The sequence below is a fragment of the Lepisma saccharinum genome, chromosome 3, assembly GCF_977018435.1.
Source record: "Lepisma saccharinum chromosome 3, izLepSacc3.1, whole genome shotgun sequence".
NCBI classification, from domain to species: domain Eukaryota; kingdom Metazoa; phylum Arthropoda; class Insecta; order Zygentoma; family Lepismatidae; genus Lepisma; species Lepisma saccharinum.
This window is the reverse complement of record NC_139231.1, coordinates 54,289,482-54,315,282: the sequence shown is the minus strand read 5'-3', so window position 1 is coordinate 54,315,282 and position 25,801 is coordinate 54,289,482. Positions and strand designations below refer to the sequence as shown.

The window sequence follows — 25,801 nt, the reverse complement described above, 5'->3', positions numbered from 1 at the left end:
GGAATTCCTGTGTACCAACACGGAGCATGATTTCAGCAAGCAATTTAAAATTCTGCAAGATTATAAATAAAATGTTATATCTCGGAAACTACGAATGCTAAGAGTTATAAATTTTACCTCATTTTGTTCAGTACAGATGAGGCCATTGTCAAAAAAAAAATATTCATTTATCAAATAGAAAACAAGATGAAAGAAAGGAAATTTTTTTTTTACGAAATTGAACCCCCTCCCCCTCCAATATAGCCAGAATCAAATTAAACTTTACTAATTACTAATGAGATAGATACCTCAAGGGTCATGAAGCACTCAAAATACGTATCTCCAAACGTTACTTGTGTTATGGTTTGTTCCAAAAGTTGAAAATGATCTCTGTGCAGGGTGCCTACTATAGCACCACGATAAAATTCAAGTACAATTCCCGGTTTTCAAGGCAAATTTTCAAAAAATTCAAGGCCTCAAGCTGATGTTTTCTCTATTTCAACCTTGCTTAATACCACCTCTCAACAGTCACACACATGCACCACAGGCACAACCACGAACTTTTGTCTGGGAGGGGGCAAGTACCAGGATAAATGTACCAATAATAATAATGACATTAATGACTATTATTATTATTAGTAGTTGTAGTGGTAGTGTAAAAGACGTTATAATCCTCGTAAATTACACAAAAAGGGGGTACAAGTCGGTGTTAAAGCATTTGTGTTGGAACAAACCCTTTTAAACAAAAATGTTCAATTTCACATTAATTAATAATGGAAAACAAGTACACAAACTGTATTTTTGAATGGTAGAAAATGCATGATAAATGCATTCCGAATATTATTCTTTTTATACATATAAAATGTATAACTTTTATGTACAACATATGTTTTACACATATTTAAAATGGAGTGATGTAAAATAAGAAAATTCATGCCAACACTAAATTGTGTACGTATTCAAAGTTTCTTTAATACATATACGTATATATATAAAATTTTCGCTAGCTTAGTAGCATCATTGGTGTAAGACGAAAGAGACTGAACCGGAAATTGGGGCCCTGCAGAGTTGCCAGGTCACCATCGAAGAAGAAGCGATGCGTAGAACAAAACAAAAAACAGTTTCATCACCAGGCTCGTCAAAAACTGTGAGTGGGTGGGATGGGTTGGTTTGGGAGGGAAGGTGGGAGAAATGGGATGGGATGGCTTGGGAGGGAGGGTGGGGTGAGGTGGGGACGTTACTGGGTGGCCTTGTTCAGGCCAGGTGCAGTGGCTGCACTCATGGCCCATATATAGGCCCTATCCTATCTGCGAACAGAGATGTTGGCTGGTTGGGGTAGGAGATGGATGATCGCTACCTGGAAGCAGTCGTTGAAATGGATGTTGTGGTGGTTGGTGTGGACGGCGACAGTGAAGTCCAGGTTGTGGGTGGAGGAGCGGTGGATATTGATGTGGAGGTTGAGGGCCGTTGATGTTTCCCCCAGGTAAAAATCACCACAGATGTTGCAGGTGAGGATGTAGATCAGGTTTGAGGCATGGCAGGTCCCTTTGGGATGGAGGGTAAATTTACCAGTGGCCGTGTGCACCTGGAGGGTGTGAGAGGTAATGAGGATGGAGCAGGTTTTCCACCATTTTGATATTGGGTGATGAGTGCAGGTGGGCTGGTGGCAGCAGGTTTCTTGATGGTAGTGGTGTGTGAGGCAGCTCGCGATATTTGTTTCGTGACCAGGATGGAGGGATATCCATGGTTGACCAGGGCAGGGCTTGGTGTAGGCGAAGGTTATAATTCTGGCGGGAGGTGGGTGAAGTGTTCAGGCGTTGTTCCTTGAGGGCCAGAGAGAATGGGATGGCTTTTTTGGTGTGGAATGGGTGGGAGCTGGAGAAGTGTAGGTATTGCATGTGGTTGGTGGGTTTTATGTGGATAGAGGTAGTCAGGTGTCCTCCCTCGATGTGCACATCCATATTCAGGAAGGGGATCTGGTTGGGGGAGTGCGTCCAGATGAATTTTATGGAACGGAAGTGATTAAGTTGGTCCAGGAAAGCTGATAAGGAACAACCATAGCATCAAAACCCTCCCAGCTGACAAGGGGGGCCTACCGACTAAGCCATCGTGGCTCCAGAAAACATTTAGATGTAGAAATTTCTCGTCCTCTTGGCACCATTGAAAGTTACAGAGAAAGATAAATATTTTAAATAATAAATGTATTTTAACACTTTCTGTGTTTTATTTATGTTCACAGATACTACAAAAAAAAATTGGTCACAAAAGAATTGAGTTTCTTGAGTACTTTTTAAGTCCACTTTATGCACAGAAAGGCTTCTGAATCTACAGTATAATGTGGGAGCTATGAACCACTATGTGCTATCACTGGGTACCAAACCCTGGACCCCTTGATTACAAGGCAATGATATTACCAATGCGCCATTTTATTAACAAAACACAACCTAGAAAAATGTTGCAGGAGGGAAAATACATCACTTCAGTGTTTGAAACTGAATAAGTAAATCTATTACATTTTGTATTATTAAGATACAAAATTTTTTTTTTGTCACCACCATCTCCATCAAATCAGACCTTTCGTTAAATTAAATAATTCAGAAAACACTCCTTTGTGCACATTGCACTGGACCATGAAGCCTGCCAAACATTCTCAATCTCAACCATTTTTGGGAGTTATGTGGTCAGCACGAGCAGCCTTTGCATGGACAAGGTTGGAAAAATTCCAACCTTACATCACCCACCCTGGGAACCGAACCCAGGTCTCCCACGTGGCAGTCATATGGCCTACCGGCCAAGCCAAAGTGGCTCCAGAAAACATTTAGATGTAGAAATTTCTCATCCTCTTGGCCGGCATTGCTAGCATATATACAGGGTGGGTGAAAAGTCCCTTTACATGTTAATAGCATAGTACAGTTAGACATGTAGATAAACATTGTTAAGAATACAAAAACAGTATATTTTTTACTGTTGTTGAGCAGATTGACTCTTTATTATTATTTACTATTAACATTATTGTTGTTCTGTTACAGATTGTCGAGATAAGAATTTCCCGCCATAAGCTGAGTCCTGCGCATGTCACGTTCACTTTGGTTAGTGTGGGAAGGACGTGGCAGAAGAACGTGGTCCACTGCATTCAGTCGAGAGAGTGAAACCATGGCGGATACAAGTGCTTTCACTGTTGAGGAGCGTTTGGTGGCTTTTGTGTGGGTTCACGAATGTCAGAACACAAAGACAATGAAAGACATTTTGAGGGACTTCGCTGTGCAGTTTGGAAAACCGCCGCCATCACAACCAACGTTATTCGCATGGGAGAAGAAAATCTTTGCAACGGGAAGTGCTCTCAATGCATCACGTAGCGGAAGGCCAACGACTTGCACCGAAACTTGTGCTGCCATGGTGGAATCAATTGAACGATCGCCAATGAAGTCAACCCGTAAGCAGTCTGCAGAATTAGGTATCCCACGATGGACTATGCGAGACCACATGCGGAAAGACTTGAACGTTTCATGTTTTTGGCCATCCTCAGTGAATGAGTTGAGTGATCGTGACTTGGAGCAACGTGTGCATGCCTGTGAAATGCTGCTTGCACACTCACGCATGCAAATGATCAAAAAAACATTATGTTCTCTGACGAGTGTGCATTTCATCGTAGCTCACGAAATCATAACGTCTTTTTTTGGGTAAAAGACAATGAGGAAATCGAGTGAAATTTTCCGCATGTTATGATTTGGGCAGGGATAATGGCAGACCATCTGCTTGGACCATATTTCTTTGCTCCTGTGAACCAGCACAGCTATCTTCACATGATTAACACGTGGTTGCTTCCAGAATTAACGGCAAGAGGAATAGCTGACATCGTTACACTTCAACAAGACGGCGCTCCACCACATTTTGCTGTGAGTGTCCGCAAACAGCTAAATGAACTGTTTACAAACTGCTGGATTGGACGTGGATCACGAGACCTTCCAGCACCGTTGCCATGGACTCCATGAAGCACAGACCTCACTACACCGGACAATGCACTATGGGGCATAATAAAAGAAGACGTTCGTAAACGACGATCAACTGAAAGACGGAGCTCGCATGGCATTTGAAAGGATCACCCCTGATATGCTGCAGCGGATGCAAACAAGAAAATGGCGATGCATCAACCTTTGCATGGAACAAGGAGGAGTGCACACTGTCGTTGTTGATCAATGAACCTTGAACCTTTGTAACAATGTTAATATGTTATTCACAATAAATGTCAATGTTAACCAGACATTGTTTATTCAAAATAAATGCTGAAATTTAAAAATAATATACTGTTTTGTATTCATAACAATGTTTATCTACATGTCTAACTGTACTATGCTATTAACATGTAAAGGGACTTTTCGCCCACCCTGTAGGTGAACTTTCATTTTCTCCAAGGTGTAGCATGTAGTGCACAGTGGAGTGTTTCTGTGCACTGGAAGAATGTTGTTGTTCACAAGAAACAGTTTGAGTATTTCATAAGGCACTAATTGCAATTCCCCAGGTTTGAAAAGCATATCTTAATTAAAATATATTCCTTCTTAAGATTAAAAACCTTCCTCTTATAAAACGGTTAATTGTTATTTCCGAGGAAACTTGATATTATGTTTTTCAGAGGACCCAGCTGAATAAACTTAAAATGCAGGAAAATGTACAACCCAAGAAAATTCTATACATCTTCATTAGGACCATGAAAATTTATTATAGTGCAAGAAAATGTATAAACTCCTGGAACAGACTTCAAATTACCTGCTACTGCTGCTGTCCGACCATACAGAACTCCTTGTAGCTGACTTGGAGATTGGGGACTTCTCAGTTGTGGCACATGCATTGGACCAGAAAACCTTTGTGCGAATGATACTGGTACTGCTGGTGAAGGATAACTTAACACACCAGACTGAAATGCCAAAAACAAGTTAAAGTATAGAATATAGTCCAGTTCATTTCCTTAATATGTTTTTCAGTATATGATAAACAACAGTGTTTAACCTTTAGTGAATGGTAGCCTCACATGGCTGTAAGTAGGTTTTTAAGCACACACTAAAAAAAATTATGCAAGAAAAATAACTTATGGTAGACAGTTGGGGTTGGTTTTGCTCCACCCAAAACAAACTTACTCTTGTGGGAAGGCAAATTTTGGTATCCTATTCTCAACAACACAGAGAAACAAGAAGAAGTGAATAAAAAATCCTAAAGTATAAAGAATTGCTATTAGAGTCCTAAAACAGTGCAAAGTTGTGCTGAGAGTTGTATAGTTTGTTGAAATAAAATTTTATTGAATTATGCAATACTAAAAAGAAAAAGCATGATAGGTGCCAATAACAAGGTGGCCACTCTAGGACCATGATAAAATTCAAGTATAATTCCCGATTATCAAGACAAAATTTACAAAAATTCAAGGGTAGAAGCACATGTTTTCTCTATTTCAACATTACGTATTACCGCCTCTCACCCCCGTCCCCATGCACACACACAAAAATATAATAACAATATAAAGGATCTGTGCAAATCCAATGTAAACAAAAATTCTAATTCAATTCAATTGAATCGTATATATATTTAATTTAAGGTGCAGAGTTTACATTTGCCATTTTGCATACTCAGACTAGGAATACATCTACAAACTCAAGTCGCAAATGTTACGGGATTTAGTAATCTACGAAAAATTGTTAATTTTATAAGAATTTCAAATTTACCTAATCAACTTCAAGATATCTTATCTTGCAATAATGTTTCATATGTCAGATAGATTGTTCTGCAAAGGACACTAACAAAGCAAACAGATTGAGATAATTATGCTTTATTTTCCATGCAGCTTTCTTTTCTTTTCCTCCCTCGATAAAAATGAAAACTAAACTGTGAAAAACTTGCCTCAGGGCATTAATAAATATGTAATAAATTAAATGAGATTTAGATTAATAAAAGTTGCAATTTTTCACATCCATGGGGAAAAATTCTAAGCAGAATTCAAGGAATTCCCGGTGAGTAGCCACCCTGAATAAGTATTAGTCTAGCAGTAAGCTGCTGGGTAAATATTGTTTAATAGTAGGAACCATATGTAGATATGTCCTACTGTTGCACACAATTTTTCTCACTATACCCGACGTAGAGTTCAAACAGAGGTGTGGGGTGGGGGTGGACAAAAGTTTTAAAAAATACAAGGGAAAGCCATTATACAGGGTGACTGGTAATTAGATGTATTCTCTGAAAGGGGTTAAAGTAGAGGCATTCGTAACGGAGGTGTCCACTTTGAGCAAGACATATAATGTTCTTTAATTGTATTGTTCATTGATTCCATTCACATGAAGATGAAGGAAGTATTATTTCTTGTACACAAATGTGAATGTTAGCAAAATTTGTACCTTGTTGGATAGCAGATGATTCAAGGAAGTAATTAAAGTAATTTGTACGCTTCCTGTCATACCATTTTTGTTATTAATACGTTGCCAAGTAAACTAAGAGTGCAATTTTTTATCATCACTTGTAAGTTTAGACCCACCCGTTACTTACATGTGATTCTTATTTGGGAAAAACTTTTTTTTCAACGAACCACTTATTTGTTAGCTATCAGAAAACACTGAAATAAGTTCCATACAATGAGCGTTTTTCTCAATTCATCTTTTTAAGTGGAAAATTGTCATTTTTAAAAAAAAAAACAATTGAAATTCGATTATCTCGAAAACTACTAATTTTCGGACGGGGTATGATATGGTCAAATTTATTGCAAATTTTCTCTACTTTAACCCCTTTCAGGGAATACATCTAATTACCAGTCACCCTGTATAAGTTGCAAATTCACAGTGTGAAAAACCATTTGAAATTCATGGTGCATATTTTGTTGGTACATGGCAGCATCACGGAGTGTGAAAGCAGGATGAATGAGAGATTGCTGCTTGCCAAGGTTAGTGGAGCCAGTTGAATATGGCGGTTGTGTTATGTGAGTGTACACGAAAAGAACAGTGCACTGTTTCTGTAGGCAACCTAGGCCAAAGGATTGGCTACAGAAGAAGTGCATGAATACCGCATTTACTCATGTATAATGTGCACTCTTTTCCAAAATTTTTCCTCCCATAAACTGTGGTGCGTATTATGCACAGAATATTTCAGACAGCCAACATGAAACCATACATGTTTTCACTATGTCACTGCATATAATACATATATATCAACAGGCACAAATACACATTACAAGGTTGGATGTCTTCAGTAATAATATTTAAAAAAAAAAAAAAACACTATAAAAGTGAAATGGCTATTTCCCATGATTTTTAACTTGGCAAGATAACATTTTGCAACACCAAGAAAAATGGCACCATTCTTGCAGAATACAAGCATGCACCTCCTGTTACATGGAATGTGAATCAGCAGTATTTGTTGTGCGAGAAATAATAGAAAATAGCTTCCTGAGCACTGCAAATCCATAACATAATCTTTATTTGCTTTCATCTACTACAGAATAAACAAGGTGGTTACAGAAGTGAAAGTTTTGGGATGCTAAACACAGTGGATGGAGAGGGGGGACGTGGCATGGGTTGGTGACTCATTGTATTCACAAGACAATCTTCTCCTCTTGGTGACTCATTGAACAGATATGATGTCATTCACTCTTGATCGGCATAGTAACCTACAAGAAACCATTTCTTGAACCTGAATTGTACTGTGCATTATACACGAGATATACCGGTAATTGTTACTCACTTTTCCCCATCAAAAACCACGGCGTGCATTATACATGCATAAATACGGTAAATGCATGCAGTGTATGGTGATAAGTGTCTGACATGAAAAGTCATGTACCAGTGGATCCAGCACTTCAACAATGAACAAATGAGCATCGTTAACAAGGAGCATCCAGATCATCATGCGGAGATTGCAACTGAGGTCACAGTTCAGTGTGTGGAGGAGATAGTGAAATGCTAAACAACAGACCAAGTTTCAATAGAAGATTTAGCCAATGCAGTGAGTTGATTCCATGGAACCATCTACATCATGCAGGAATGACTATGCTTCCATGATGTGTGCACATAACGGGCCCCACATAAGTTGTCTGATGACAACAAATGCAACAGAAGGGGCTTATCCCTGAAGAACCTTGTGCAGTATCATGGACAGGGAAAGGACTTCATCAAATTAATTGTTATGGGGGACAAATCATGGGTCCACCACATTCAACCAAAAAGTTCCCACGATAGAAATGATACAGGATAGTTACTTTATGACCCAGATAAAGTTCAACTATAGTTTCAGGAATTTGTTTTTCACTAAGCATTTACAATTAGTTGTTCCTTATACATCTTACTAAGTATGTGAATAATATATGCAACACCAAGATATAGAAAACAAACACTTAATGTTACAGAAAATGACAATCGTTGACTTCCTACCTGGGACATCTAAAAAGATATCTCCTTTACCTAAAAAAGGTAAAGTGTTCCCCTGTGCATAGCACCACGCCATGAAGGCGTATAGGGGGTGTGGGGGTAACGCCCCACACTTTCTTGATCCGGTCGTGAGTGGGGGTGATGTGATCAGCATCACGCCCCTGACCGCCTTTACCCCCCAGGGTTTCCCCCAGGTACCCATGTTATTCGACGCTGGGTAGGCGCCAGGGCCGCTTCCACCGTTAGAAAAGTTCCCGGATTTGCCTACAAAGTATCTAATTTTAACCTCACCTGGGTCATCTAAAACTAACAATGGCCAATTACTGTATGTATTAATGTCAAATGTTGGTTTTAAAGTTTTAAAAGTCAACCTCAAATTAATGATTAACCTTGGGAATCCAAGAAATAATAAATAATCATTAAAGGAAGAGTAAACAGCAATTGCACCCCAATCCCTCACACATATTTTGTTTTCTATTTCCCAAAGTAACAATAGAAACCTTCATTGAAGCTAAAGGATGACAGCTAAAAAAAGTGCATTCTGAATTAAATGCGGCCACTTTTCACGTCTATAAAGAAAAGTGATGCAGAATTTATGGTACCAAGAACTCAAGGAATTCACAGTCATTTGACACCTTGTGATCTTCAGGAGTAACGAAAAATACAATGGTATGTGTAACTTTTAATGTTTCTTTACAATATTGAGAATGACTGGCTATTATAATTTTAATATTTTTTAATTGATTCAACTGCACATGGAATTTACCCCTACAGAGTATCAAATGCAATATCAGATCAGTCCATAGTTTATAACCTTTAACCCAAAATGTTGAATGTATGGCAGTTAGAGTGCACATAATTGAGGAAAAAACAGGTATAAAGTCTGCCTTAGAAAAACAAATTGATCAACAGTACTCAAAATGCAAATCTGAACTGGTGCTTCAAGGTATCCAGTTGATGGATAAAAATTCAGCTCTAAATTTACAGTAGGTGACTTGCTTTTCCTCTCAACTATATTTTTATATATATTTTATTTTAAAATTGTCACTCAAGTGACCTAAATATCAAAATTATATACCTTGTTAATGAGAACATTTTGAACAGCATGTATTCATGTTCTACACCTTGAGAATGGTACATATCATATGTTCTTTGGGTCAAATTTCCTATTTTTCTTTGGAAAGTATATAATGCACTAAAGCATTAACAGGGTAAAGCATACAATTGGATACCTGAGTTCCCAGATTATGTATTTCATGTACAAAACCTACAAATATTTTCAACACAGAGCGTGTTTCTGATTATAAACTACATACCAGCTGCTGCCTATAGGTATTGGCCAACTGACGCATTGCAACCATTTTCTGAAGGCACTTAATGGAGTTTCTTTCATCTTTACTCTGTGAAAGAGACACATACAACTCCTTATTTTCAAGTGTTTTTCCATTCATTTTACAGAGGGCCCTTGCTGCTTCGGCTGGAGATGAGAAACAAACAAAGCCAAATCCTTTGCTTCGACCACCTTCAAGCATAACCTGAGAAAACAATAGTAGAAGCATAAATGTTAAGTTATTACGTACGCTAAAGTGTGTATAAATAATTTATTCAGTAATAAAATGATCGCTACATATATAACTTTAATTTTTGGAATTACATAGCACGTTAAATAATAAAATCTGTTTTCACACCCAGAAGGGCAGTAACAAATTAGTAAACCATTCTCGGAAATATTGAATGTGATCAATACAGGCATGCATATTTCGTTTTTGGAGAAAACACGAAATGTGAAATAACACATAAACTAACTAACTCTCTCGCCTTCTTAAACCCGAAGGTTTATGGCTGCAGAAATACAGGCCTTCCATCTGTCTCTATCTTGAGCAAGATCTATATACTCTTTTCCATCCCTACTGATTTCTTTTAGGTCCATCTCAACGTTATCCCTCCATCTTCGTCTTGGCCTTCCTACAGGTCTCTTACCATCAGGTTTCCCAACAAGAATCCTGTAAACTCTTCTTTCTTCTCCCATTCGTGCCACATGGCCCGCCCACCTAAGTCTTCTTGATTTACAAATAATAAATAACACATTGTAATCTTAATTTTTCATGTTTTTGAAAGGTGTGAGGTGAATTTTCCTACCCTGTTTTGTCACGAAATGAACTGCAAAATGCGAAATAGACTCTTAAACACGAAATTTAGAGTTTATTTACCGACACGACACTTTCTGAAATCAGAATTATCCTGTGAGTTATGCAATTCACGGAAAATTGATTAATTCTGCTGTAAATATTTGAGAAGCAAAAGTGGACTCCTTTATACAGGAATAAACTTAATATTCTGGTAATTATTTAATGTGCTATTAGAAGAGATATGTTTATTTCGTGTAATAGTGCAGTCACTACTGTAATTATTTCACACGAAAACCAATAATTTCATGACATATATTCCAATTTAATTCCTTTATTTTTATCAGTTCAATTCATAGATCTTATTTATTCTCAATCTTTAGAGTATCAAAAAAAAGCCTTTCTCTAAAGCTAAACAAAGGAGAATATGGTTAAAAAGCTGGAAACTAAAATAAACAAGACTATGCAAGAATAAGAATCATAACTCAAATATCTCATGCTTAAAAATATTTAGCTCCACTAGTATCAATGCTGCTACTATGTAATAAATGACAATTCAAATGATGTATTTACTTCACAAAGAAAGAGTAATATATTAAGCTCAAATGCATGGACTTACCTTAGCACTTGTTATAGTACCAAATGACGAGAACTCTTTCTTTAGTCTCTCGTCATCAATTTTCTCACTCAGATTTCCAATGTACAGGTTCTTTCCCAAGTGCCCACTAATATGCTTATTTTCCAACTCCTTAAACCTGTGTTTCAACTCCTGCTGTCGTTCAGCTTTTTTCTGGGCCCTTCCCACATACAGAACCTGAAAGAGAAGAAACACTTTGCACCCTTCTGAAACGAAATTTGAAAAAAGGAAAGTTATTTAATCAAAATTACGGCTGAAATGATAGCATTATTAACCAATGGCAACTCTGAAGCTCTTAAAAATTCCTCTCCGAGGAGGATGATATCAATACTTAATTATTTTAATTACTTAAACAACAATGGGTTTGCATGATTGCTTTATTATATATCCACTTGAATGCTATGGGGTTTTCTTGAAAGTAATTCCAATTTGATATTAAAAGAATGCTGAGGGCACCATCGCCTGATATGAAAGCTATATCACAATAAGAATTACAACACAGCTATCCTCTCCAGAAACAGTACTAATGAAACAATGTAACAGGAAAAGGCAATTTAAATATCGTATTTCATTTGTTTGTTACTTTACACCACTTTTGACTATTGCAATGATCAGGATGGGTGATAATTAGATGAAATAGATGAACGAACACTCATAAATAACACCCATTCCCAGGTTGGGACTTGAACCATGGAACTTTGGTATCTTTGATTTGATTTAGTTTATTTTACTTCGCGTTTTGTGCCTCTTGGCTAATTTGCGAAGATGGGGATGAGTGATGAAATTATGAAATTGATGAATAGACATTCACAAACAACCAAGCCCGACCAGGATTCGAACCTGGGACCCTTGGCGTCGCAGCGCGATGTGCTAACCACTCGGTCACAGGGTCGGGCAGGAACTTTGGTATCAGTAAGAGTATCTTTTTAATGTGGTCTTGGGCCGTTCAGTCTGAATCCACAGTTGTTGCTACCACACTGATTACTATTCCCAACACTTACTGGTTAATTTTCAAATACTAACCTTGCCACACAGTTCTTTGCTGTTCATTTCTTGTATAGCCTTTTCAGCACATTTTGGATCCTTGTAAGCCACAAAACCAAACCCTTTGGATTTTCCATCATCTGTCAACATAACCTGTACGAAATAAGTGTGTGATAGAGTAAAACACACAACTAAAGTATATTGTTCATATTTTTGAGAAACTGTAAATGCAATGAAGTATTGATACATGTGTAACATACAAGGTGGGGCAGAATTAAGTAAACAGTCTTTGGATGCCATAAGTTTTTAATAAATGATCTAAAAGACATACCGTTTATTTAGTAATGAACAATAACTAAAAAAAAAAATTGTTAGTCCACTTTAGTCCCAAGCTGCTCAACAGTTTGAGTAAAGTATGTGCTCGAAATATGGACTTCTCCTTTCCATACACTTCCCAATATGCACTATGGCATTTAGTGCTGAGAAAACATCGACAAGTATATTGTTCATGATGTCGGTTATCTGGGCATTCGGTTCCAGGACACTCTGCAGCTGTCTTCTAAGAATATCTTCCTTACTGAAACCCCATAAGAAGAAGTCAAGTGGAGTAAGGTCAGGGAACCTTGGAAGCCATTTGATGTCTTCTTTAAGGGGAGATTAGCTTCCCTGGAAATGTATTGGCAGTTCCGTGGTTATGGAAGCTGTGTGGACAGTGGTCATGTCCTGCTGGAACCAGATCGTGCATATATCCATGTTCTGCTGGATTGTTGGGATGACAGTCTTGCAGTATGGTCAGATATCGCTGTGATGCGACAGTGACACAAGTCTCTATCTTCGTTCTTAGAGAAGTAAGGACCAACAAGCATGTCAGTGCAAAATCGACACCAAGAGCCTTTGATCATTGGAATGAGATCTCAAAATGGCCATCTGGCCTCTCCCCCCCACCCCCGTCCCCAAAAATACTCCAAATAATTTTCCACAATGATCACATGACACTCCCTTTTGAACTTGGTTGCCATCTTGAATTGACATCTTGCCAACACGTGTTTATGAGGTTACCTTATAGAAAACAAAACTTTTTGAGTTATTGTTAATTATTGTTAATTACTTATCAAACAATATGTCTTTAAGATCATTTATCAAAAACTTATAGCATCCCATGGTTTTCCCTAATTCTGCCCGAGCCTGTATACGTACACTATCTGTGAATCTGTTTTTTCCATCAATCTTGGTGCTTACTGCAACAAAAACATAAGACATTTACTGCTTGGCAAGCTTCTGGTTTGAAGATTTGTAAATAATGTATGCATGTATGTATTATAGATACATGAATAAAATATGCTGCATGTAACAATGCATCTTAGGAAAGCTTACAAATGAATGAAGATTAAACTATGAAACATATAAAGCATAAAATAGTTCTTGAAGATGTCCTAGTGGCAAATGATGAAGAGATTCTCCAGAGATACCAGCTAGGTTAATTCAGGATAGACTTTTGAGAGCCTATGTCACTCTCATCTTCAGGGATTGGAGATTATACATATTTAATGGAAATAATGTAATACACTATTTCTTTATTTTAGATTAGGGAAATTATGCTAAATGAAAATAAAAGGCATATGACAAAGGCATGGGAGGGATTTTGAGTTATAATTTTTATAAATGTATGTGTGGGTGTGTAAAATAGTAATAATATTGTTATTCTATTAGCATAGACTATTCCCAACATATAATTGTATAGGGTTATTCCATGCCAAATCATCACAGCTTCCAACCCGATCATCCCACATTTTAATGATATTTGGGAAGATAATAGATGACGTGAAGTAACTTTCATGCGTAAAATTTTAGCCCTCAATGATAAAAAGGGTTGCCAAATTTATTTAAACGGTCAAATTTATGCTTACAAGGTGAACAAAAAAAATCATAAACTTTCTTCTTCCGGGTTCGATATCGGTGGATACACAAGTGGTTCGGATCCCACTTTAAACTGTAGGTCCAGTCTCGATTAGCCTTACTGTGCATAGAGTGGACTTAAAACAACAAATCAATCGATCAATCAAATCAAAACTTTCTTCTTGGGCTTGTCTTGAAGCTAATGGGCACAGCTTTCACAAAAAATAGTCTTACATGAAAATATTGGAATTTTAATTTCAAGGTCACATAATGAGAGGGTTAAACTTGAATACCTAAAAAAATATATCTTCAATTTTGGTGTAAGGTATGCTATACAGTTAAATGTAATCTTTGTTTGAGTTTGGTTTGGGAACAGAAATAAAAGAAAAATCTGACAGTAGTATATGCTACATTGAGTGAAACACCTTATAGTCTAGTAAAGTAATGTCGTCTGGGGAACTAATTGCAACAGAAATGAAACTAACTGTCTGCAAAGTAAAAAAATGTGACTAATACAATTTTGAAGAGTTTACCAGTCTCTGACCTGTAGGTTTGTCGCCATTTTGAAAAAATGGTGCCAAAAATCACATTGTAAATTTAAAAAAATAGTATCTAAAAAATGGTGAATTGTACACTAAAAGTGAAGATGACCAAAATGAAAAAGCAGAAAATTTGATAAATTATGGTTTCTGTTTGATGAAGCTACCTTAAATCTTAATTGAATTAGAAAGCTCCAATTATTTACTTTAATTTTGGAATTAGCGTAAAAGTTGGTTTCTGACACAAATAACAGCAAACATGTAACAAACTACAAGGCTCATTCAATATATAACTGAAAATATGTTGTAACACGTTATTACAAGCACCAAAAGAACCACAGTACTATGTTTCAACATAGTTTCCCATAGTTCAATGCACCTACGCCAGCGCTTGAAAAGGACACTGAATCCACAGGAAAAAAAAAATATTTTGGACACGTGTGTAACCACTCATACACCGCTGACTGGACATTGTCATCATTCTGTAACCTCGATCAACTTAATCCAGCTTTCAGTGGGCCAAAGGTGTGGAAATCGGAAGGTGCAAGATCGGGTGAATATGGAGGGTGGGGTAAGCACTCAAACTCTAGGTCCTCGATGGTAGACAATGTAACACTGGCAGTGTGTGGTCTCGCATTGTCATGGAGCAAAGCTCACCAGTGGACACCAGACCACGTCGTTTCTGCAGAATGGCTGGTTTCAGTTTTTCGTGCAAATGGTTGGAGTAGGTTGTACTGTTTACATTTTGCTTCCATCTGGGTAGGAATTTCACTGACAGTAATATGCCGGTTCTCCCGTTTCAAGTCCTCCACTTGAGCAATGTTGCTTTCCGTGACAGCAGTGACAGAACAACCTGGACGCGGAAAATCTTCAACACTGGTTATGCCTTGTTTGAACTTCTCAGCCCACTTGTACACTTGTGATTGACTCATACAATTGTCACCATACTGAACTGTCATGCGGCGATGAATTTCTATTGGTTTCATGCCTTCACTCAACAAAATTTCACCACACTTCGATGCTCCAACTTGGAGCATTCCTGTAAGAGTGCCGCCATCTTGTGTAACTGTTTCCCAGCATCCCGTGCACGAGGCAGGCATGCCAGCCCCAGCTATGAATAGCTTATAGATGCCTTCACAAAATAACAAACATTTAATAATCACGATCGTATATTAGATTTTTTATACTCCTTTTTCGGTTATTTATTGAATGCACCTTGTATATGTAATTTACATCCTAAAGACACTGAACCAAATTCACAGCTCATGATTTCCTCTACCACACATACCTTTGCACTGGTTATTTCTCCGAATGGTGAGAATTCTTCATGCAAGCGATCATCATCGATGGCTTCATCCAGATTCTGAACAATCAAGTTGGAACCTAGGCCTCTACTTCCATTAGTTAACTGCTCAAATCTCCTTTTCAATTCCTGTTCCCTTTCAGCCCTCCTCTGTGCTTTCCCCACAAACAAATTCTAAAAACAAAAAAATCATGAAAATTTCCTCATACAGTACAACCAACATAGATGCTTATTTCATTTTACTCCTAGGTGGTGTGGAGATAGGATCACATGCAATTTTCATCTCGGCCATAGTGGAAGTGATGCAATTAGCACATGCTCAAACTGCCTTTACCAACCAGGGCTGCCCACAGGTACCCATTGATTGAAGACTGGGTGATGCACAGAGATGCTTTATGCATGGTTATTGCCCACAAAATTTCCAACTGAGATCACTCCATCCTAAATTCTGCCACATGACAATCAGACCCTTCCCAACTGGACCACTGAGGTTCCAAAAGAGAAAAGATATCTTCAAACTTGTATGACGAGAATAAATTATAGCTTACCAAAAACTTATGGCTAAAATGGGGATTTAAACTGTGACATATGCCTCCATTCATGTAGGCCTCTTAGCTCTACAATGCCCAACATTGTTGTCAAAGTTCAACAGCTCATTCATGAGGATTGATGGTGAACCATCCTCACATTGCTAATGAGGTAGGGATTGGTTATGGGACAGCAGATTCTGCTTAATTGGACATGCATTGTGTCTGAGCGAAATTTGTTCCAAGGATCCTGACAGCTGATCAGAAGCAGCACCATGTTAATGTCCGTATGGTTCATTGACAGGTTGACTCGGAAGATGCTATCTTCTTGTTCAGGGTTATTGCTGGTACTGAGGGCTGTTTTACGGTTACAAAGCAACCATCCTCATGATGTAAAAGTCCAAACTCATGAAGACCCAAAAAAAAAAACAAGATGGGTGACAAGAAAGTCGAGGATCCTCATCACTTTCTGTGACATCAGGAGTATTGTGCACAAAGAATTTGTTCCAGCAGGCCAAATACTCAATTCCACCTACTACTGTGACATTTTGCAGTGGCTGCATGAAAATGTGCAGACGAACTTTGGTGACAAAAGAACTGACTTTTGCATCACAATGCACTTCCTTCTTCACCATGGATTTTTTGATGAAAAATAACATTACTGTCACCCCCCCACCATGCTATTTGCCTACCTTGGGTCCATGTGACTTTTTCTGTTCCTTGCCTGAATACGAAGTTGAAAGGCTGTCAGTTTGACATAACCCAGATGATCCAAGCAGAAATGCAGGCAGTGCTGGACACCCTTACAAACCACAACCTTCTAAGATGCATTTTAAAAATGGCAGAATGGCTGAGACTAGTATGTACAATGTTAGAGGGACTACCGCATTGCCTCCATGTTGATCCACACAAGCATCCCCTTCCTATCCCTAAACTGAATCAAGCACCCCCCCCCCCCCCTGGATTTTCATTTTGAGCACTGGATGTCTTTGACTCATGAATGTAAACAAAGAGCTGAAAGTTTTGCTTTTATTCTTGTGTAATTTTTTTACATTTGTTGTCTATTTTTGCCTCGAATTTATATTGACTTAAAAATTAGATAACATTGGACCTCATTTTATTTTATAAAATTTGAATGTAAAATTATGAGGGTACAAAATATTTGAGCATTTGCAATAATGGTTACTTGGAGGAAAACATCACCAACCATAATGATACAAAATGCTTAAACACAGTTTGTCTAACAAGATTGAAAAACCTTACCTTCCCAAATATTTCCTTTCCGTTCATTTCCTTGATGGCATTCTCAGCAGACTGTAGATTCTCATAAGCTACAAAACCAAACCCTTTAGATTTTCCATTACTTTCGGTCATAACCTGCAAGAAATAACATGTTATAGTGCTAAATAATAAGATCTGATTTTAACTTGATCTGACAACAAAAGTTAATTCCAGAATACACAAGGGATTGACAAGATGTGGCAGCAGAGAAAAATGGGATCCACACAAACTGTTTGTTTGGGACCCTCTTCACTCATCTTGCACCAAATGTAATCTCTACTTGGGGGAGAGGGTAGCGAGGGGTTTAAAAGTACAAACTACAATATTTAAAAAAAAAAATCCACATTGTAAAAATTAATCTCATTTTTAAACTTTGCATACCATTCCATAAATAAAGGAGAATGGTTGTCCATTTGATGCACATAAATGTAAAATTTTAAGGATTGTTTGTATGAGAATAAAATAGATATTTAGTAGGTGACTATGCTTTTGGAATGTACCACTTCAGTGTGTGTTGTGCTTTGTTAATGTTACTTCTAAATGCAGTAGTTTTTTCTCCAATAAACATAAATATCAAATCTGAAATACCAACAACTTTTTCAGAAAATGTTTACCTTGCCCTGTTTCATTAACACTCCACTTGAAATTAACTTACCTTTCAGTACATATCATAACATCACTACCAATACTCTAAAACTAGCACATTTCTTTCCTCTTTGCTAGTACTGAGACAATACCAATGCCACTTTTGCAGAGTCTAAATGTCTGGAAATTATGCAAAATTCGAAGTTATACTAGCCACTCTCCCACAGAGGGTAGCAGGTTAATCTTGCTACAACCCAGCAATGTCATCATGAAGATGGAAATTTATCTGATTATGCAATATACAGTGTGCGTAAGGTATTTGAGAATATGTGATTATGCGCCTGCATTTTTGTGTGAACACATTGTGGTACTTTTATTTTTCTGAGCAACAATGACGCACTATCAGTTAACGCAAGAGATGAAGAAGTATGCTGTGATTGTTGCGATATAAACACAGCACAGCGGTGTTCAGTTTGCACTGTCTTTTGAAAAATTTCAAAGTTGCCAGGATATATTTGCACAAAGTTTGGAATGAGTTGGAAGCTTCCGGCAGGAATGCATTGCTATATCCATGCCCAAAAAGCATTCACAGCATTTGGACAGTATGCAAACACCACAGTTCATACAGCAGGTGTAGGACGTCATCGTTGCGAACCCCAGAACATAGATGAGTGTCACTGGCAGATATCTCCAGGTGTCCAAGGGCACAATACTGCACTGTGGTGCATTAGGACATGTGATGGGAAGAGGGCAATTCATGTCAGTCCACGACATGAATTATTTATAAAATAATTAACATTAATGCACATTGTAAATTATTGTATGTCTTAATAGTCATTGTTATTGTACAGTTAAGAGCTATTATTTTGAAATTCAAAGGGAAATAGTTGTATTTTCTTATTGGCTTCATGTTTTTATATGTTGAAGTAGGTCATGAGAAATGAATATTGTGCAATTTTGAGACCTTGAAAAATGTTTTCCTACCCTGTAGAAAATGTCAAAGTTCAAGATCAGACTGCCCATTTTTCATGAAAAGTGAAACGGGTAAGTTTGGAGTGCTGTATCTTTGGATATCAACATCCCAAACTTTTGTTCTGATATACTGTTAATATAAGACAAAGTAGGAGAAAGGCCTGTTCCACTTTCTGATAGGGGAGGTACATTGACATTTCCTAATATTTTAAAAATTATTTTCTTGAAAATGGGACGAGGCCCCAAAGTTTTTCATTTCCTGGTGTAAGTACATATATTCACCTACAAGTTGGCATACTTAGTGTATTTTTACCTTGATGCTGTTTTGAGATAGGCCTAATTCTAGTGATGCGGACTTCGCAAATTTTGAGTATTCAAAGGGTTATCTGCTAACAGCATCAATATCCCAGTAATGTGCTATATCAGGTAGCTTGTTATAGTGAGCTTCAATGCCCAGTAAACAAATCTTGGCATACTGTTGCTTAACTCTTTCGCTGCGGAATTCTCTGGCACACAATATCCCTTGGCTGCGTAATTAAATTTGAAAATATATTTTTTTTATAAAAAAAATAGTTTTCACAATTACATTGCATTATATATGAGAGAGAACTTACAAAAGTCATTCCTTGAACTGGAAAACCATTCTGTACTCCCTGGTGGTATGATATTTTGAAAAATTTTGAAATTTTGAAAGAAAAAAAAATTTTTTTAGAAACAATAATTTTACAAACATTTTTTTAGAAACAATAATTTTACACAATTAAATTGCAAAATATGTTATAGAGAACTTACAAAAGTCAATCCTTGCACTGGAAAACCATTCTGTAGTCCCTGGTGGTAAGATATTTTGAAAAATTTTGAAATTTTGAAAAAAAAAAAATATTTTTTTTTTTTATAAAGTATAATTTTACAAAATTACATTGCAAAATATGTTATAGAGAACTTGCAAAAGTCATTCATTGCACTGGCAAACCATTCTGTAGTCCCTGGTGGTATGATATTTTGAAAAATTTTGAAATTCCCGCACATTGATCAATGCTGTTTTGCACTCTGCTCCATGATGTTACGGACGGCGGCACAAATTCTTCATCAGGCACTACACAATCACTGTCACCACTTGAAGTCTCATAAAAACTGTCGCTATTATCATCACAACTTAATTCACCTTCTGATTCTGAGTCAGCAAATAACAGTTGAGTAACATCATTATCAGACAAGTGTTGACGACTTGACGAAGCCATGTTATTTACATTCGAACATGCATTTGAAACTGACAAGTCAGAGCACTCTACGCTCGTATGTCAAAGAATTCTAAACGGAGGCGTAATTAGTGACATCATACGGATAACAACAAAACTACAAGTTCAAATAGTTCAAAATACTATCAACAGATGTCAGAAGGCTACTAAAAGCGACGTACTTCGGAAATGCGACACCCACAGCGAGTGGAAGTATGAACTCGCAATAATGCGACTTCCGTGGAGAAAGGCACCTGGCGTGCTGTGCATAAAAGCGACGACCGCAGCGAAAGAGTTAACCAAGATATTAAGGGCCAAAAACAGGTAAAAACTGCATTTTGGACCCTCTTTGTTGCTGCATAACAATGGAAAGCAATAATGTCCCATTAAAACAATTGAATGTATACAAGAAACCAGTCTTATATTAACAGTATATCAACACAAAAGTTTGGGATGTTGTTGATTTCCAAACATACAGCACTCCGAACTTACCCATGTTTCACTTTTCATGACCTTGAACTTTGACATTTTCTACAGGGGAGGAAACATTTCTTCAAGGTCTCAAAATTGCACAATACAGTGAAATCTCAGTTATACGTTTCATGGGGAACAGAAGGGTAAAAATGTATAACTGAGAAAAACGTATTATTGAAATATAATTAGAATGGTAAAATTAGGTACACTAAAAAAAGAAAAAAGAAAGGAATACTACATATACACCAAAGTTTGCTGTATTGCACTAATCTGTTCTAAATAGTTATTGTAAATTCACAAATTCACGAGAAAGAGACATTGAAGGTGCCGGGGGTGAAAGGGGTACAAGCAAGGTTTATCCGCTTGATCCATTCAGCCAATTCCCTGCAAAAAACTATGCTGAACATTAGGACGTTTATCTCGATCTTATGTTTACTGTAACTCTCGTTTCCCCACTTTATACGTTTTCCAAACCCCGCCGATGACAGAATTTGCCAGAATCCTGTCACGTATGCCGGTAGATTTCTCCCTCCCCTCTTCCTTGCTTTTGTAGCAACCTATTCATTCACCATGCGACCTTGAACTCCTGCCTTACGATCGGGGAACAAGCGAATTATTGCCAAAACGACAGTCATCAAATGCTGCTTTCTCTAGCATTTTAACACACTCTAAAAGCATGACTCGGGTGTCTTTGTTGTGCCTCCCCTCAAAAAAAAAAAAGTGTACACATGGAGAACATGGCTCAATCACTATTCCCATTTCTTTATAATCGTTCCTAGTAGGAGGAGGAAGGAGAGAGGGAGTGTGGGGGTAGGAGGGAACTTGCTTGGAAAACTTACCTTTCTTGTTTGCCGGGAGAAAAGTAAGAATAACTTGCCAATCCCAGTTATCCCGATATTGGTTTAGGAACTAGTGAAAAAGTTGCTAATCTCCTCTCACAAGAGATAATTAATCTGCAACTGAATGCCCAGAATTTTTGAAAGGTAGGGGTTTAAGTATACTTTTTTTTTTTAGTAGTTAGCCCTAATTTTGCCATCTTTTCCTGCCTACAACGTTCTTTATTTTAGGAAAACTGGGCCAAGGGGTAGAGGGGTATGATCTCCACCAACCCCTCCCCCCTCCCTTTGGGCACACCACTGTGCAGGGGTATTCACGAAGCAGCCTTTTGTTTAATGCAGCTATCTGCATACAAAATATTGCTCTTGCTTGTGTGTCCCTTACAATACAATAATCCTTCCCCCTATCTGTAACTTGATTCAAGAATAAGCAAGCTGCTGACTAACAAAAAAACATGGCTTTTCTTCATCTTCAACAAGTGCTTTATCTTTAAAATGCACAGAACATTCTATTCCGCCACCTGTGCGTTGGTGCTAGTCTGTCTGGAGGGAGGCTGCTACCGGCGTCAGTGTTATGTCTAGCTCTTCCAAAGCAGTCCCTTTCCAATATCGCTTCTGACAGCAATGACTCATCCAACATAAAGGATGCAATTTTTCCTTCTTTTTGTCTTGCCTTCTGATAAACAAAACCGTAACTCTTATCTGGCAGATAACACAAGATTAATCCTTTTCAACACTAGTCAGTGACGTGCCCAGGATTTTCGAGGGGGGTACCTATACATTTCCTTTTTGCCTCCCCGTTGGCGTCGTGGTAACATCATCATTTTGTAATCAAGGGGTTCTGGGTTAGATACAGGGTGGAGGCACTTTAAACTGTAGGTTCAGTCCCAAGTAGCTTAATGTGCATAAAGTGGACTTAAAATGTTTAGCGGACAGAGCCTTGCGTGCCTGTATACCGGCACCTTTGTAAGTGTGTGCTTTTCAAACTTGCCGCTAGTACAAAAAAAGTGTAGCTCGAGAACTAATTGTCGTAGAGAAAAGGAAATTGGTTTTGTTTTCTTCTTAAACATTTGGATTTTAGCGGAGGTAAAATTTACATATTGTGCCTCCCAATAATTTGGGTTAACCAAATTTTGAGGGAAGCACGATAAAAGACCACTCTATGAGGATATGTAAAGCTTGTGCCGCAACTTTGAAAATAAATAACAAAACTGAAATTACGGCATTCGGAAATTTTGCATAATTACGGAATTGTGCTTCTAGCGTCGGCCCTATGGACACTGGATGGACCAAATTTTGAGGGAAGCTCAACAAATGACCACTCTATGAGCATATAATGATCCCGCCTCAAATTTGAAAAAAAAAATATGGAAATTATGGCGTTCAAAAATTTTGTGTAATTATGGAAAATTTGAATTTTGGGATTTTACCCCCACTTCCCCCTGGACTCTTAATTGTCGGAAGTTACTTAAAATGTTGATTTTTGTTCATTCTTACATTTAGAATTTATTTTTTTAAAAAAATATGCAGTGGTTGAGCAGTTATAGCTTTTTATCTTCAATTTATCCCATAATAACAAAAGGGAAATAGTGCTAATTTCAAATGGCGCTTGCAGAAAGAAAAAGGCACACAGTGTATGATCGCTGCTTTACTTCAAAAACATTCACACGTTAAAAATAAGTCATAGTGTTCAATAATTCGTATATCTGAGATTTCGTTTTACATAATAAAAAGTACTGTAACGTCTCTTTCTTCAACAACCGTATTATCTTTTAATATGACTGTAATAAAACCCAGATGAACTGCTTCCCCCCACCTGTGCAGGCCTCTGTTGACTCCCCCTCCCTTTCTTCAGCTTGTTTGTAATGTTTATGACAGGCTGGGAAGTGTTGCACGAGTGACTTGTCTGACAACTTGAAAGATATCAATCTCCGATCTGCTTCAGGCAAATACGACTTGCGGAAGGCAAAGCAAAGAACTAAAGCAGGATTACTTAGCACAGGCCAATCTTGTTCAAGGGTGCAATAGCCCCACCCCTTCTCTCCGATGCAAGGGAAAAAAATAGAATTCCAAGTCGAGAGTCTGGTCCCATGGTTGCAGCTGATAAGAAAATGTATATGAGAATGGGTGGAAGATGTTATCATCACGGAAATCTTGAACTCCCAAGAGCAGCATTCTTACAAACAAGCAGTGTTAAAAACATATAACTGAAGTCTTTTCCTTGTTGGGACTGAACTCATCGAACATATAACTGGAAATATCGTATATCTGAAAATCGTATAACTGAAATATAATAGCATGCAGCCTTATGGGAATTGGCAGGGACCGCCAGAAAAAAACGTACTAACGAAAAAAAAGGATAATTGCAATTTCACTGTATTCATTTCTCATGGCCAACTTCAACACATAAAAAAATGAAGCCAATCAAAAAATACAACTATCCAAATATCCCTTTTTTGTTCGAATTTCAAAATAATGGCTCTTAATGATTTAGCACATATACAGATATTGATAAGTGTAGAGAGTACAGTAATGTGCCAGTAGAGGTATGGTGTGTGCCACACTTTGTTGGTTGCACCCAACAGATATGGACTAGGTTGCAGAATGCTCTATGTTCTGCTTTCCATCCACTGCCAACTCTAGTTGATTGTGTGGCCTCCCTAATGGCGCAGTGGTAGCGTTGTCGCCTTGTAATCAAGGGGTTCCGGGTTCGATTCCCGGTGGAGGCACATAGTGGTTCGGATCCCACTTTAAACTGTAGGTCCAGTCCCAATTAGCCTTACTGTGCATAAAGTGGACTTAAAACAACAAATCAATCAATCCAATCTAGTTGATTGTTCGATTGATTTAATTTACTTCACATTTCTGCAACTTTTGGCTAATTGCAAAGATGAGGATGAGTGATGATATGATGGACGCACAAAGACCAACCATGCTCAGGCTGGGATTCAAACCTGTGACCTCTGGCATCATAGTGTTGTGTGCTAACCACTCTGCCATGGAGGCTGGCAACTAGTGCAGCAAGGTGAGAAGGAACACACAATACAGTACACATAGAAAATATTAGCGACATGCACACAACTTGCAGCCAAGCAAACAAACACACACAAAGTTGCCACTGTGACATGCAACTTCCCCTACAGAACATTTCTATGGTTATATTCAATTCCCAATGATTATTTTTTGGAGGCCATTTATTAATACAAAGGAATATGTAACATGGGTACTTACAAATAATTTTAGTCATTTTTCTAAAGAACTGGCAACTGATGAAGAGAGATGAACTTTGTAATTCAGACATAAATGAGGAAGTAAGGGAGCTTTTGGTGTAAAACTTACCTTTGCACTGGTGACTTTGCCAAATGGAGCAAAAATCTTCCTCAGACACTCATCATTAATATTCGCTACGAGATTTTGAATGATCAAGTTGCCTCCTGTGGTCTGTTCAAACTTTTGTTTCAATTCCTGCTCTCTTTCTGATTTCTTCTTCGCCACGCCAACATACAATTTCTGAATAGTGAACAGAAAATAATAATAACATCTCTATGACAAAATCATATTCATATATACTTCTAAGTTAATACAAAATAATAGAGATCAAAGCAAAAAATTGGCAGGTAGTGAATAGGCATATAGAACATTTTAATAAAAAAAAATTAACAGTTTTTATCTACAAATATAATCCATAAAATGTATGTATATAAATAAAACAAAGGTACAATGGAGTCCAATAGTGTGACGTCGCAGCAGACGATGTGCTGGGACCAAGTCTAAACAAATAAACACGTGCTTTTCTTCCTATCCAATTCAATGCTATTTTCCTTTGGAAGGGATTGCTTTAATTATTGTGACAGCAGTTACGAAAGAAAATTGTGATGTGCATCGTACATCAATGTAAAGATGAGATTTCGAAGAATACGTCTATATATAACACATAACTTACAGATGAGAATGTAAAGAATAAATGGAGTAGGAAATCGAGTAAAGCGAATGCTCCAAAAGAAATCTCAGCCAATGGGCGCCGTCGG

At 37.7% G+C, this 25,801-nt stretch overlaps 1 protein-coding gene across 5 annotated transcripts in view; it reads right to left on the bottom strand.

The window, feature by feature from the left end:
• The window catches only part of LOC145985045 (polyadenylate-binding protein 4-like), a 60,900-nt gene that overhangs the window by 16,904 nt on the left and 18,195 nt on the right, over positions 1-25,801 (bottom strand). For all 5 annotated transcript variants that reach the window (XM_083118562.1, XM_083118561.1, XM_083118564.1 and 2 more), the window contains exons 4-10: positions 25,113-25,283; positions 17,651-17,764; positions 15,846-16,034; positions 12,162-12,275; positions 11,121-11,315; positions 9,692-9,910; positions 4,744-4,891 (exon numbers count right to left, since the gene is read on the bottom strand). In XM_083118562.1, the coding sequence (XP_082974688.1) occupies positions 4,744-4,891; positions 9,692-9,910; positions 11,121-11,315; positions 12,162-12,275; positions 15,846-16,034; positions 17,651-17,764; positions 25,113-25,283 (1,150 nt within the window). The remainder of the gene's footprint in view (positions 1-4,743; positions 4,892-9,691; positions 9,911-11,120; positions 11,316-12,161; positions 12,276-15,845; positions 16,035-17,650; positions 17,765-25,112; positions 25,284-25,801) is intronic.